The sequence below is a fragment of the Gavia stellata genome, chromosome 10 (genome assembly GCF_030936135.1).
Source record: "Gavia stellata isolate bGavSte3 chromosome 10, bGavSte3.hap2, whole genome shotgun sequence".
Classification (NCBI taxonomy): domain Eukaryota; kingdom Metazoa; phylum Chordata; class Aves; order Gaviiformes; family Gaviidae; genus Gavia; species Gavia stellata.
Window position 1 is genome coordinate 20,430,894 of NC_082603.1, and position 12,306 is coordinate 20,443,199.

The window sequence follows — 12,306 nt, forward strand, 5'->3', positions numbered from 1 at the left end:
ACTATTAAAAACAGGTGAAAACAAGCTGAAAATTTAAAGGACAGCAAAAAATACACAACCCAGTTTCACCTGTCAGCAACACCTTCTGCTATAGAAGGGGTTATGTTAGTTGTATGTACAGCTTTAAACATTGCAGCATACCATGAGTAAACCTTAATAAGGTCAAAATAGGACCCTCTGCAAAAAAGGGTGAGTTGGCAAGTGTCAGTCCCATCCTAAAATTATAAGTAGTAATTTTAGTAGGTCTTTAATGTAAACCAAAACCTACTTTAATTGGTTTCTCTCTCCCAAAGAGGCATGTAAACCTTATTGGGGGTGGGGGAGTGTTGATATTTTAATTCATGAACTCAAGAACATGTCTGGCTCAAAAATGAGAATGACATACCTCCCTTTTGTTCTGGATACAGTGATGTAGCTATCTCAACATGCTCACTGACAATTCCTAAAAGAGAAAATCATTATGTACTATGTTAAAAAATACACACCACCTCTCTCAGTTCAGACTCAGTATATAGTATATTGCCAACTCTATCCAATAGGATATATATTGTAATTTGGTTTAAATTCTTAATAGATATATTCTCTCTTTACAAAGTTCCATCACATGAAACCAAATTGCTTATTTATTGTTTGAGGCACAGCAGGACCCCAATTAGACAATTCGCTATAAAGAGTTGTTCTTTAGATGTTGTGTCTGTAGAGGTTTTACGTGATATTCATAGATTTTCAGCGCAGGCCCCAGTTTTAATGAAAGTCCAGTCAGTACATCATTTCTTGTCATCAACAGTAATGATTTGCCATCAATTTCCTATAAGAAGAATTAAAGAGTTGATAAAGGCAAATGTACAAATCTAACAGATGAGAACAGTCATGCAACAAATGGAAGACTACAGAGTATCAATGAGAAAAGAAATAGTAGCCTTCATTTTCCTGAAACTATGTTTATAGCTGCTAAGTTCTGCTGTCTGCTTTTCAGGTGCTCACCTGTGCTGACTACGGCATAAATACTATTTAGTCAAGCACAAAACCCAAATGAGCCTAATTTCAAAATTCCCTCCGTGTGAATCTGTTTCAAGTTAGTAGGTACATGTGCAGATTGCCTAATTATCAGCCATTAAAGGAAGGATACTCTTAAGAAAGCGGCTTATGAAGTGCATTTTAGAAGAATTACCATTGACAGCGATATGCAAGTTTGGACTAGTCAGTATCTGCTAATAACTTCAGGTGCATTCTTTAAAAGGCCAACATTCCCATGCTTCCTGGGGCAGCGGGGTGGGGGAAGACTCCTGCAATAAGAAATCTTAGAAGGGCCTAACTGTGGAGCTCAGCACTCTGAGGGAACTTGTCTTCCTCCACTTACAACAGAAGAGGCTAAAAGCAGCAATTTCCCAGCTTAGTTCTCAACAACCTCTACTTGTTCCTGCTTAAAATTCCCACTTTTAAATCACAGATACTTTTTTTCCTCTCAAACCTTGGCTTTCTGACCTATTTAGATTACAAATCCTGTAGGCTTTGGGTTGTTTTTTTTTCCCACCTCAAAACCTTGTATGTTTGAACACTACCTGTAAATTATTTTTCAAAGGTCAAAATGGAAGAGAAAGAATCCACATCTCTCAACTCCCATCTCCATTTTGGACATGGGACCATCCTTTTCTTTACACATTCCTACACTTCAATCACACCGCACTACTCGGGAAACAGGAGCTACACCTACACAACAACACATTGACTGGTGTCTCACAACACAGCCAGACCTCCCATGGGTTGCATAGCCCAAAGTAGTATATAGACTCATGGCATTCTGCACTGGACTTCACTCTTGGTGTTGCATTCTTTTTTACTTTTAATAAAAAACACTATTAAACATTGAATTTTTATCAATAGCCAACAACAAGTTCAAATGTTTGCATATATTGCTCTTGTCTATGACAATATATTGCCAAAATTTTGTATTTTTATAAATATTATAAACATCACACATCAATTTATCCCACTGCAGCATCTTCCTTAGAAATATTAAATGTTGTCTTGGAAATGTCAGAGATCCCATCCTTGATTACAACTCAACATGAAAAGACGAAGACCTATATTAGAGTTCAGCATGAATTTGTCCAGACTGATCTCTCTTATGATTTGAAAAGTTTATAAATACAAAATACATGGACAAACCACAAGATAGTCAAAGATCAGCTGCAAGTGGAATTTTTTTTAAAATCTCCCCAAGAGATATGACTGCTAATCCCTCAGAGGAATGCAATGTAACAGTATTTCTAAAAGAAAAAAGTTTCCAATAACTTTTTACCCAATTATAGCAGGTGCCTCTTTCCAATTACTGTTGAGAATGGTAATGGTTAAAACCAGTTTGTTTTCTCTTTTCCATTCATCACAATTCTTTCTGTGGGAATTTTGACACCAGTGAGTATTTTGCTCATTGCTATGACCGATCTGAAGTTGCCTTTTCTGCTGCTGTTCAACAATGCTATGGAGGAAGAACAGCCTCCAGCTTGGTAGGATCCAAATGAAGTAAATCCAGTACCTAGAACAGGAGAAACTCCAAGAATAGAAAAAAGCATCTATTTCTTTTCCTTCTTCCACAGAGTTCCCCATGGATTCTAGAAATGTTGGTAATTACTAAGGCTTTCATTGAAAAGAAAACTGATTCTCTAAATATATCTGGGTAGAAATGAGTAATTATGTATTCAGAATTCAAGTGTTTTATATCTTTGTGTGTATTGTAGGCTTTACCTCTTCCACTTCTTTTTAGCTTTCCACTTAAACCTGCTTCTGTGGATTTGTCATAATCATTCAATTTTTTGGCACCAGGTAAGATTTTGTATGCTTTGGTGACTTCTCTGAATTTCTTCTCTGCTACTTCTCTATTTTCTGGATTTCTTTCAGGACACAACTTCAATGCCAGCTTTCGGTATGCCTTTTTAATGTCATCTGCAAAGGTACTCCTCTGCACAGCTAGAGCGAATAGCAATTTCCCACTGTGCCAGGATAACCTCAGAAGCAATAGCATATTGTCTTCAGCAAATAACCAGAGGACCAGTTAAGCTTCAAGTTCTCCCAGCATTCTTTCTGCTCTTTCTCCAAGGAACTGAGAATGTAAGGTTTTACAGTACAGCTAACAAAAGCATGGCAGCCAGCATGCCCACATGCTCCTCCATGCCATGGCTCTGCTAGAAAGCAGCAGTGGAGACAAGCTAGCATCAAACCCATTTCCCTTCTGGTAAGGCATTGCAGTGAGGCTAGCAAACTACCATTGGGTTACTTGGGTTTATCTGGCTATTGCAATACTAATAGTTAAGAAGCCACATGGGCAATAATGAAGGTCAGGCATAGCGCTAGCATGTCTCAAAACATGGCAAACAGCTTCCGTCTTCAAGTGAGCCACAGCCCCCTGTGGTCCCAGGGCTCCTAGAGAAAGCTCATCCACATACTGGCAGGCAGCAGGTCTTTGAAGGTGTTCACACCCTCATCCTGCATCTGGTCTGCCTCTCTCTTTAGTTATCCTGTGACCCAACTTCTTGGCTTGTCAAATTTGCTTGCTGATGTTATGTTTTTTTGTTATTGGGCAACATCTTTCAGTTGAAACTGTTTTCATCAGTGAGCTCTTTTGACTTGCTGACATCAGTGGAACTCCAAGAAGGAATAATGTATAATCATACAATCATCAGTTCTTACCAGCACTTACAGTGTAGTTTTAATAAAACATTCTTCAGTCCTTAAAATGTCTTCTCGTTTTCCTTGAAATGTTGTAAGAAAAATTCAGGTCTCAAAAATTCTTTGAGTCACTTGGTTTGGGTGAGTCCAAGTGTATTCAGATTCATTAAAAGAAAGTGTGGACTCAGTTACTGTTGTGTAAAAGCTGAATGTAATAATAGATCTCATGATTACATTCTGGGCTATAGATGTTCTGTAAAGAAACCATTGTCCTTCCCCTACTGAAGCAGTTCAATGGAAAACAATTTCCCAGTGTTATAGGTGAAATGGAATACTTTACCACTTAAAACCTCATTCTCCTTCCAGTAGCAAGGCAGTAGCAGATCAAATGAATTTAGGTTTCTGGGGCCCAGGCAAGCTGCAGTACAAATGGCAGAGAAAAACGGAGATGGCCAGAGCTTCAGCTACAGATCTGGTCACTTTATAGACAGAGAATGGCTAAGGGTTCAAAGTGAACCTGACTGCACTGCCATACCTGGAAGGCCTGGGAGATTCTGGTAACAAGTACCGTAAGCACACAGAGTTAAAGTTAGTGGGTAGTAAACAGTGTAGAGGAAACAGACTACCACCACTGGTAAGAGGCTAGGGAGAGGGTTGTTACTGGGTCTGTTCCTGGTGCAGAGAGGGAAGGGGCTGGCAGAGCTGGCATGGAGAACCAGGCACTTGCTGCTCCTCATGCTGCTAAGGGAATGGGGGGGTAAGGAAGTGGCAGTGACTTCTGCTGCGAGTGTCCATCCCACATCTCCTGGCCGTATCTTGGTGGCAGCTGTCAGCCTCTCTCTCCAAGGCTTTGGCATAAAGTGAAGTTGGCAGCAGAATCACAGCCACATTTCTGCCCATGGCCATTGCAGCAGAGCCCTGGCAACACCTTGCTAAAAAACCAGCTTACTTCAGCTATCCTCCTGAAGCCACTTGCTCTCACTGCAGAATACTAATAAAACCTTTACACTCTACTTCTATGCTACTTTCCATCAGGCTGTTGCAAATTGCTTTGCCAAAACTCATGAGTTAGCCTCACCTTGCTGCTGCAAGATCAGTAGTAATTACTGCAGTATTATTGACAAGCCAGATGAGGTGCAGAGAGGTTAAGATATTTGATGAAAGTCAGAGGTATCTGTCAGTATAAGGAAAAAACCCCAGAGGCCGCAATTACTTTGCCTGTGTGGTTTTTTAAGCCACATTTCCAGGGCTGTTGAGGAAACATGGATGCTGGTATTAAGGAATGGATACACTTAAACAATTTTTTTGCCTGATTACCTGTTTTCAAATTTTTAAAAATTTGTAGCAGCTGCAGAAAGAGCCTCTCTCTGCACCCTGCCAGAGAATTACCCAACCACCAGGCTCTTCACCCCCAAGAACAAAGAGCTAAATTTAGGTATTTTGTTATAGTCATCAATTACAATCAGATGGGATTTCACTGTCCAGGTGCTGAAGGTCAGCAAGATTAACATGATCAACAGTGACATTATTTCACATTAGATGTACAGTTGCCCTGCAAAGCTGCCAATAACTTGCACTAGCTCAGTGCCTTGGAAAGTCAAGCCATCTATTTTGATACTAAATACGAGTATTGGTACCTAATCTCCTGGTAGTTGCACGCAAACCTATAGACTTATCAGGGAAGGTGCTGAACTGAGGGAGGGAGATGTAAGTTCTTTCTCTATGGAACAGGTGGGCTGTAGGCCAAGTAAGCCAACTCCCCTATCCTGCCCCACTAATACAACCTTACCAGTGTGCTGAGAGGCAAGTTACAAGGGGCCATAAGGCTGTTAAGCTCTTCGCTGATCAAAGCTACCGAAAGAAGCCATCCATTAGCGTCAGCGGTTACAAGGTCCAGAAATGAAGACCAACCTCTTTCTTAGACTGAGTCCTACAAACATGCTGCTCCTGTGCCTAAAAAGATTCTTCCCCTTTATTGCCAACTTGCCCTTTCCCTGCTCACTTGCACTGCCAGGTTCAATGCAATACAGCAGCCCATTTTTCACCCTAGGTCTTCAAAAGCAACTTGCTTCTTGGAAGCTCTGGATTTTATAAATACTCATCAGTGTATTTGCACAATACACTAAGTAAGAAGGGAATTACCATTCACATTTTAAATAACAAGACAGCAAAACTGAGTGGGTTGTATAGGGACGCTGAGTCCAAGCCAGAAAATTTGCTTAGATTCCTCACCATTCAGATGACTGTTAAACAAACTCCAACCCATTATCCACACCTTGTAGAATAATATTATTACTCAAAGATCATAGTCCCATGGATTTTCACCCAATAACAGACTCAAATCCCCCCATTAATGTGGGATTTTCACTCCCATTTAACAGCATATAACTAGGTCCATGGCAAAAACGTGCAATGTGACAAACTGGTGGCAGTCAAAATGTGTTTCCTAACAGATTTACCTGCTCTTGAAACGCATTGGCTTGTTCTTCAAATCCAGCTGTTCTGAAATAATTCACAACATCGATAACAGCCCAGTCAGCAGGATCCGGAGGTCTCCCATTCTCTACTGAACTGCGAAGTGCAAATCCAGACAAGTAATCACTAAATGTGTGCAGAGCGTCTGCTGCTTCTTTGTGCACTCCCCGTGTACATCCCCTCCTTCCTTGTTCCTCCAGGAAAAGTATCCTTCGACACACCTCCCCCTGCCTCGATACAGAAAAGTCACTCCTGTTCTCTCCTGTTTCAAAGACCTGATGCTGCAGACAGTTGAGGTACCTCTCCCTTCAGAAAAGAAGGCAGTATATGCATCAGCCAAAGGTAATCAGTCAGGATCTTTTCCAACAAGTGTGCTGCCTTCACAGTTGGAGAATGAAGACTACCATGACTGAGGTACCAAATCCCTGTCTTTCAAGGGAGCAGCTTGTTTTCAGCTATCAAGTACTTATAAAGAATTACATTATGTTGATTATTCTTTTCCCAGATGAGACTGTGCTTCCTTGTAACATGGATATAAGCTACTGGAAAACATCTTTACTTTGCAAAAAAAAAAAGAGAGGCACCAATGATTGCACTCATTGCTCAATATAGAAAATTTTGCAAAATTGTTTTTGGACTTATCTTTGGACAAATCTATGGACTTTTTAAATAGCTACGAGAAAACATCTGTTAAACACAATCAGAATCAATTCCTTCTGTGATTGACCTCAGGTAATTGCTTTCCACAGTAGCAAAAACAACCATTCGTTCATATTACTATCCTCCTGCATTTCTTATCCTCAACCTGCATCACCCTGTCTCAGGTAACCTTTGTGTATCTGCAAATTCTTGGTAAAAAAGACACACAGTGAGCTTGATGGCCTTTCCTATAGCAATTTAGGAGGATGAAGAGCAAGACATCAAAAGAACGAACTTCTTTAACATGTTTCTCCAACTAGAAGTCCCAAAGTTCATGCCAGACATTTTCCACTGTTCTGCATGCTTAACCATAATGCTAATGAAGAAATATCAAAAATGTACAGATCAGGGCAGATGTCAGAATCCTGTCCATTTCAGGTCCTGAAGCTTAGAGGCAGGACTTTGATTTTCAACAGCACCAGCTGGAAAAGAAACACAGATTATACTCTCCTGGCAGCATTTTTGTTCTGTCCTTCAAATTTTTTCTTTTCCAACTGTCACCAACTCTGTCTTGCCTAGACTTGTATGTCTTTCAGCAAAATAACTGAGTGAATCAAGGGCCAACCATTTTTCCAACCAGCCATGAACAGAAATGAACAGAATCACATATAGTGCCTCCCATATAGTGCCTCCCATCACTGTTTCTGCAACATCCCAATTTCTACAACTAGCTGAGCCCTGGGAAGGAGGACTGGTGAACACAACAATTTTTGCTTCTCCCCTAACTCTTAGAATGTACCTGTCAACATGACAACAAAATTCTGGCCCTAGAGACTCACACTGCAACCTCAATATCACGCTGTATGCTACACTTGGCCTTCTAAAAGCAATTTCTTTCACTTATCACATGGAATATACACATATCTCAGGGCAATGAGCAAAGGGACAGAGTTCCTTACTTTTGCTCATCAAGTAATGACTTACTTCATGAATCGCTTCACTGATTGTGATTACATAGAAAGGCAACACTCAGCAAAATTGAAAATGAGACTATCTGGTCTTATCAGAGCTGCACTTTTTTCTTTTTTTTAAACCAAAGAATGCCTTTCAATTAAGATTTTTGGTGTTGTGCACATTCTGAAGCTTAAGTAAAATGTGAAAGGCACCACACAAAACCTATACATATTTGTAAAAGCAGCATTTGAAGAATTATATTTAAATCTTTGCATTTTCCCTAAGACATAGATTATCACTTTCAAGGGCTCATCTTCTACTTAAAATTAAAAATAAACAAACAAAACCCCAACAACTCAGTATTTAAAAAACATAATAAATCCTAAAAGATATTGAATTTAATTCTTCCTAAACAGCAAACAGAAGATTCAATCTGTAAAAATACCTCCAAACTGTATTTTGCTCACTTCCCAAAACACTTTAATTTCAAATTAAATATGGTCCCAAACCCTCCTTCCCACAATTTTGTATTTCAGACCAGGTGCATTAGTTCTTTATGTAGCTCTTTTACCAGTAGGGACCAACAGCTTGCTCCAGCCCCATCCCAGGCCCAACTGCAATGATTTCAGGGGCTCTACCTTAGTCATTAACTAATCACAGGAAATAATTGCAAGTTCCTGCCAAAAGGAATAGCATGTCACTGGACCTCAAGTGGAGCCAATTTCTACAGCTACAGCTGCAGAAGACTCAAAGGCATGCAGCAGACTGTTGGAGGCTGGCTGGATTTTAACCCACATAGATGCTCATTTGGCTTCTAGACTTTAACAGTATCCTCCTTGCCCTGCTGTTGCACATGGCTCTATTCTTTAGACAAGAAAATGGAATGTGTAACAGCTATGGCTTAGCCATACACCAGTTTATGCCAGACATCCTGGATGTTGTAAAATCTTAAGAGGACTGGCATTTTGAGTCTTGTAATGAGACACTAGATGCACTGACAATGAATAAAGATTAGGCTTGTCTGCTTTTCACCACTGTCCCTGTGCCTTTATTGCCATCATGTGGCAGAAGCAGCAAGGCTGAGATGATATAGCTGTGAACAAACAGATTTTATCCAAGCTATTTATAACCACTTCAAGAAAGTGCCAAATACTTCCTTTGTAGATATGCACACATACATACCGTATACATTAATTTAGAAACCACAGCTCCTGATCAGTTTAATTACAATCCCCATCAGTTTGAAAAAGCCACCTTCACAATTAGTAGTTCAGCCTTTATCACCTAAGCCTCAGGGGAAAATGATTAAATGCAAACTATCCTTGCTTTGACTGCCTCCCTTCTTCCCCCCACCACACAGTCCTCATTGCAGAAGCAAGACTACCAACTGAAGGTGGCTTCTGAGGGACACACATGGTATAATCTACTCATAGTCACTGAATAGGGGAATGCATTTTATGTTCGTGTGGTGTAACCAATATCTCAAGTGAAGGGGGAGCATGCTGATTTTAATGGCTGCCATCAGATCTTTTGATGCTGTGTCATAATCAGGTGTTTTACCAACATCCTGAAGTGACCATTATTATTACTATTTATATTACTCTACTGCCCGAGAGCCTAAGCATTGTCAAGTTTTCTTGGAAGGCATATGGAAAAGAGATCTGAAGGAAAAGAATGAGGTGCAGCTTTGCAGATGTGTTGCAGTTTGAGAGGACAGACTAAGAACTTTCTCTAGTACCTTTCTTTGTGCCTGGTGGTTTTTCGTTAATAGATGTATATATGTATATATCTATCTCAGCAAGGCTTCTATAACCCTAACATAGCAAGGCCAAATTTTTCCACATAGAACTCCACTTATCAGTTCATAAATTCATTCAGAATTGCTAGTCCTAATCTAAGAACTGCTGACCTTTAAGGATATGGAAACACTTCCAAAACAGTTCCTATCCCTTAGCCTGCCTTCTACCACAGTGAAGAAAACTGTAGAGCAGTGCACACCATGTCTCTATCTTATTCCCACCCTAGGTCTGAAGTAAAAACCCAGCATTTTAGGGCTTCTCCAGCAAACAGCTTAAAATGTCTGTTCCCGAAGAGAACTGACACCAAAGAGAAATGCTGCTGCTGCTACTACTACTTCTCAGCTCTAGATGGCTGGGCAGTCAGCAGAGAAGGGCATATGTCTTGCTGAAAGAGACATAGAGGAGACTTCCACACAGCACACTTCTCGCCATCAGGCACTGGTTCTGCAAAAGGCACTAGCAGACAGGTGAGCAGAGGCAGAGTATTGGTAACAGTGCTACCACTTGCTTCAGTCTCTGGTTGAGAGGAGAAATCAATGGAGAAAGGTATAGCCCTAACTTAACTAGCTTCTGCATCTCTCCATTGTTATACAGTCCTCCCACATATCATTTTTAATCAATTCAGTGCCTGAGACTCTTCTAGTTCAAAGTTGAAATACAGTAAAAGTAATTGAGAACAGGGAAGGTTTGATAGGAGCAAAGATGGAGGTGCCCACCCTTGCCAACCGCCTTAAGTCAAAGGAAAACTACAATCAAAATCCATGTGCTGTTTACATAAACTGAACACTATGGATTCACTTACTTTTTGACATCCAGAGAGCCATTTTCCTTGTTTTCCATGTCAACAGTTAGCATGGGGAGGATAGAGGTTTCTTTTACTTCGGCAACTGATCAACAGGGGGGAAAAAAGCTGTGTTTAATTATTGGTAGTATGAAAAGAGCAACATATTGTAACAGAAACAAGCATTCTACAAGGATGCAACCATGTTTCCACCTGAGCACAAAGGTGCTGTCAAAGACTGCTTTCCTCAGAAGCCTGGCAAAGCCGATAATAGCTAATGAACTAGGAAAAGTTGACCTGTGCTTCAAACACAAGAAATATTTCATGCCTGAAAATCAAGGAAGGTAATGTTACATTTGATCCTTTTTGAAACTAATAAAGTTTTGATCAAACTATATATTCATACACATAGAGACTGGCCTACAATATACAGCTAGATATCAAGAGGGTTTATTATGCCTTCAGTCACCCTGTTATACAGAGGACCCAAACAGATGCACGATATTATCCCTAGCAAGGTTTTGAAATCCATAGCCTTGTTTTACAAATGGGGAATCTGGGATACAGATGAGCACAAAGTGACTTATACCCAACTCACACATAAAGCTGGTAAGCTGAGTTACAAATTGAGTCCTGAACTCCTGAGGCCTAAATCAGTATCTTATCCATACGAGCATCCTTCCTGCACTAGCACAGTTTCTTCTATAGGTACGGTATACTGAACTCTGAAAAGGAAAGGAACATATGAAGGACATGGGAGAAAGTCCAGCTGGTTTCCCTTGTCACAGCATGCTGGAGTATTTTCACCATACAGCTTTTTCCACCACTCCACAGAACATGCAAAAATGACCCAAGCCTTTTCTTTCTGTTCTCATGTAAGCCATTTCTATTTCAGAGAGCACCAAAGAACTGACCAAGGACTCAGATGTTCTTGCTGTAGCATTAATGGATGCCAACGAAATGTCACAGAGCTCTGGGAAGTACAGAATAGGGAGATCACACTCTTCAGCTACAACTTTGCAAAAATACAGGACAGCAATTAATGCTGCTGCTAAAAAAAAGAAGAAAAAAAGACCCTTTATTATACAGCTAGCAGCATGTAAAGCACCAAGAAAACAGTAACAAACTAATCGAAAAGATGCTTCTTCCTGTACCGCTGACCAAATAACTCAACGCATTCCCTCAAGCCACTTCTTGGTTCACCTGAGGTGACTGCAAAACGACAACCGCACCAGCCGATCTGCGGAAGGTCCCCTCGCCCCGGCCGCGCAGGACCCGGCAAGCCACCGCGGGCTCGGGGCAGGGCACCTTCCGCGGAGCCCATGGCCCCGCGTAGCCACCCGGGCTTCGGGGGGCTCCCCTTCCCCGCCAGCGGGCGAGGAGACGGCTCCGCCGGGACTGTGTGACACGCGTTCACCATTTTACAAGCATCTCCGAAACCGCTCGCCAGGCAGCACTGCACCACATTGTCATTTTTTGGCTGGGGGGGTTGGGGGGAAGTAAGACAGAAAAACCTACCTACGAGCAACTAAACCAAAGCATTGCTACAGGCTGCTCCGGAGCGGCGGAGCCCCCGGCTCCCGCCCCCCCCCCCGCCGGCAGCGGGGCGCTCTGAGGCGGCTCAGTTTGACACCGGGCAGCAGCCCCGCCTGGCTCCCGGCCCGCGTGACGCGGCCGCCACACACGGCCCTCACCAACCGCCGCCCGCGTCATGGCGGCCGTTTTAAAGGCGCAGCGCTGCGCCGCCCCCCCCCGCGCGGCCGGGGGCCCGGGGCGCCGCGGGGTCCCCCCGCCTGCCGCCCCGCAGCAGCGCCCTTCCTCGCAAGGGCCCGCACCGCGGAGGCTCGGGAGGGCACCCCGGGACGTTTGTCGAGCTGGGGGTGGGAGGGGGGAGCAGGGACCGACGCCTCCGGGAGCGGCTTCCCTCCGGCAGCGCTTACCTGCGGGGAAGCCGCGGGCGGGGCGGCGGCAGCAGCGCCGGTGCCGGAGCGC

At 42.4% G+C, this 12,306-nt stretch overlaps 1 protein-coding gene across 1 annotated transcript; it reads right to left on the bottom strand.

The window, feature by feature from the left end:
* Positions 1–664: 664 nt before the first annotated feature.
* On the bottom strand, positions 665–10,420 carry SAMD13 (sterile alpha motif domain containing 13). Its single transcript, XM_009818570.2, has 3 exons — positions 10,336–10,420; positions 6,126–6,237; positions 665–808 (listed from the first exon to the last, which is right to left on the bottom strand). The coding sequence occupies exons 1-3, from the start codon at positions 10,386–10,388 to the stop codon at positions 665–667; spliced, it is 309 nt and encodes a 102-aa protein (XP_009816872.1). The 5' UTR covers positions 10,389–10,420.
* Positions 10,421–12,306: the final 1,886 nt, after the last annotated feature.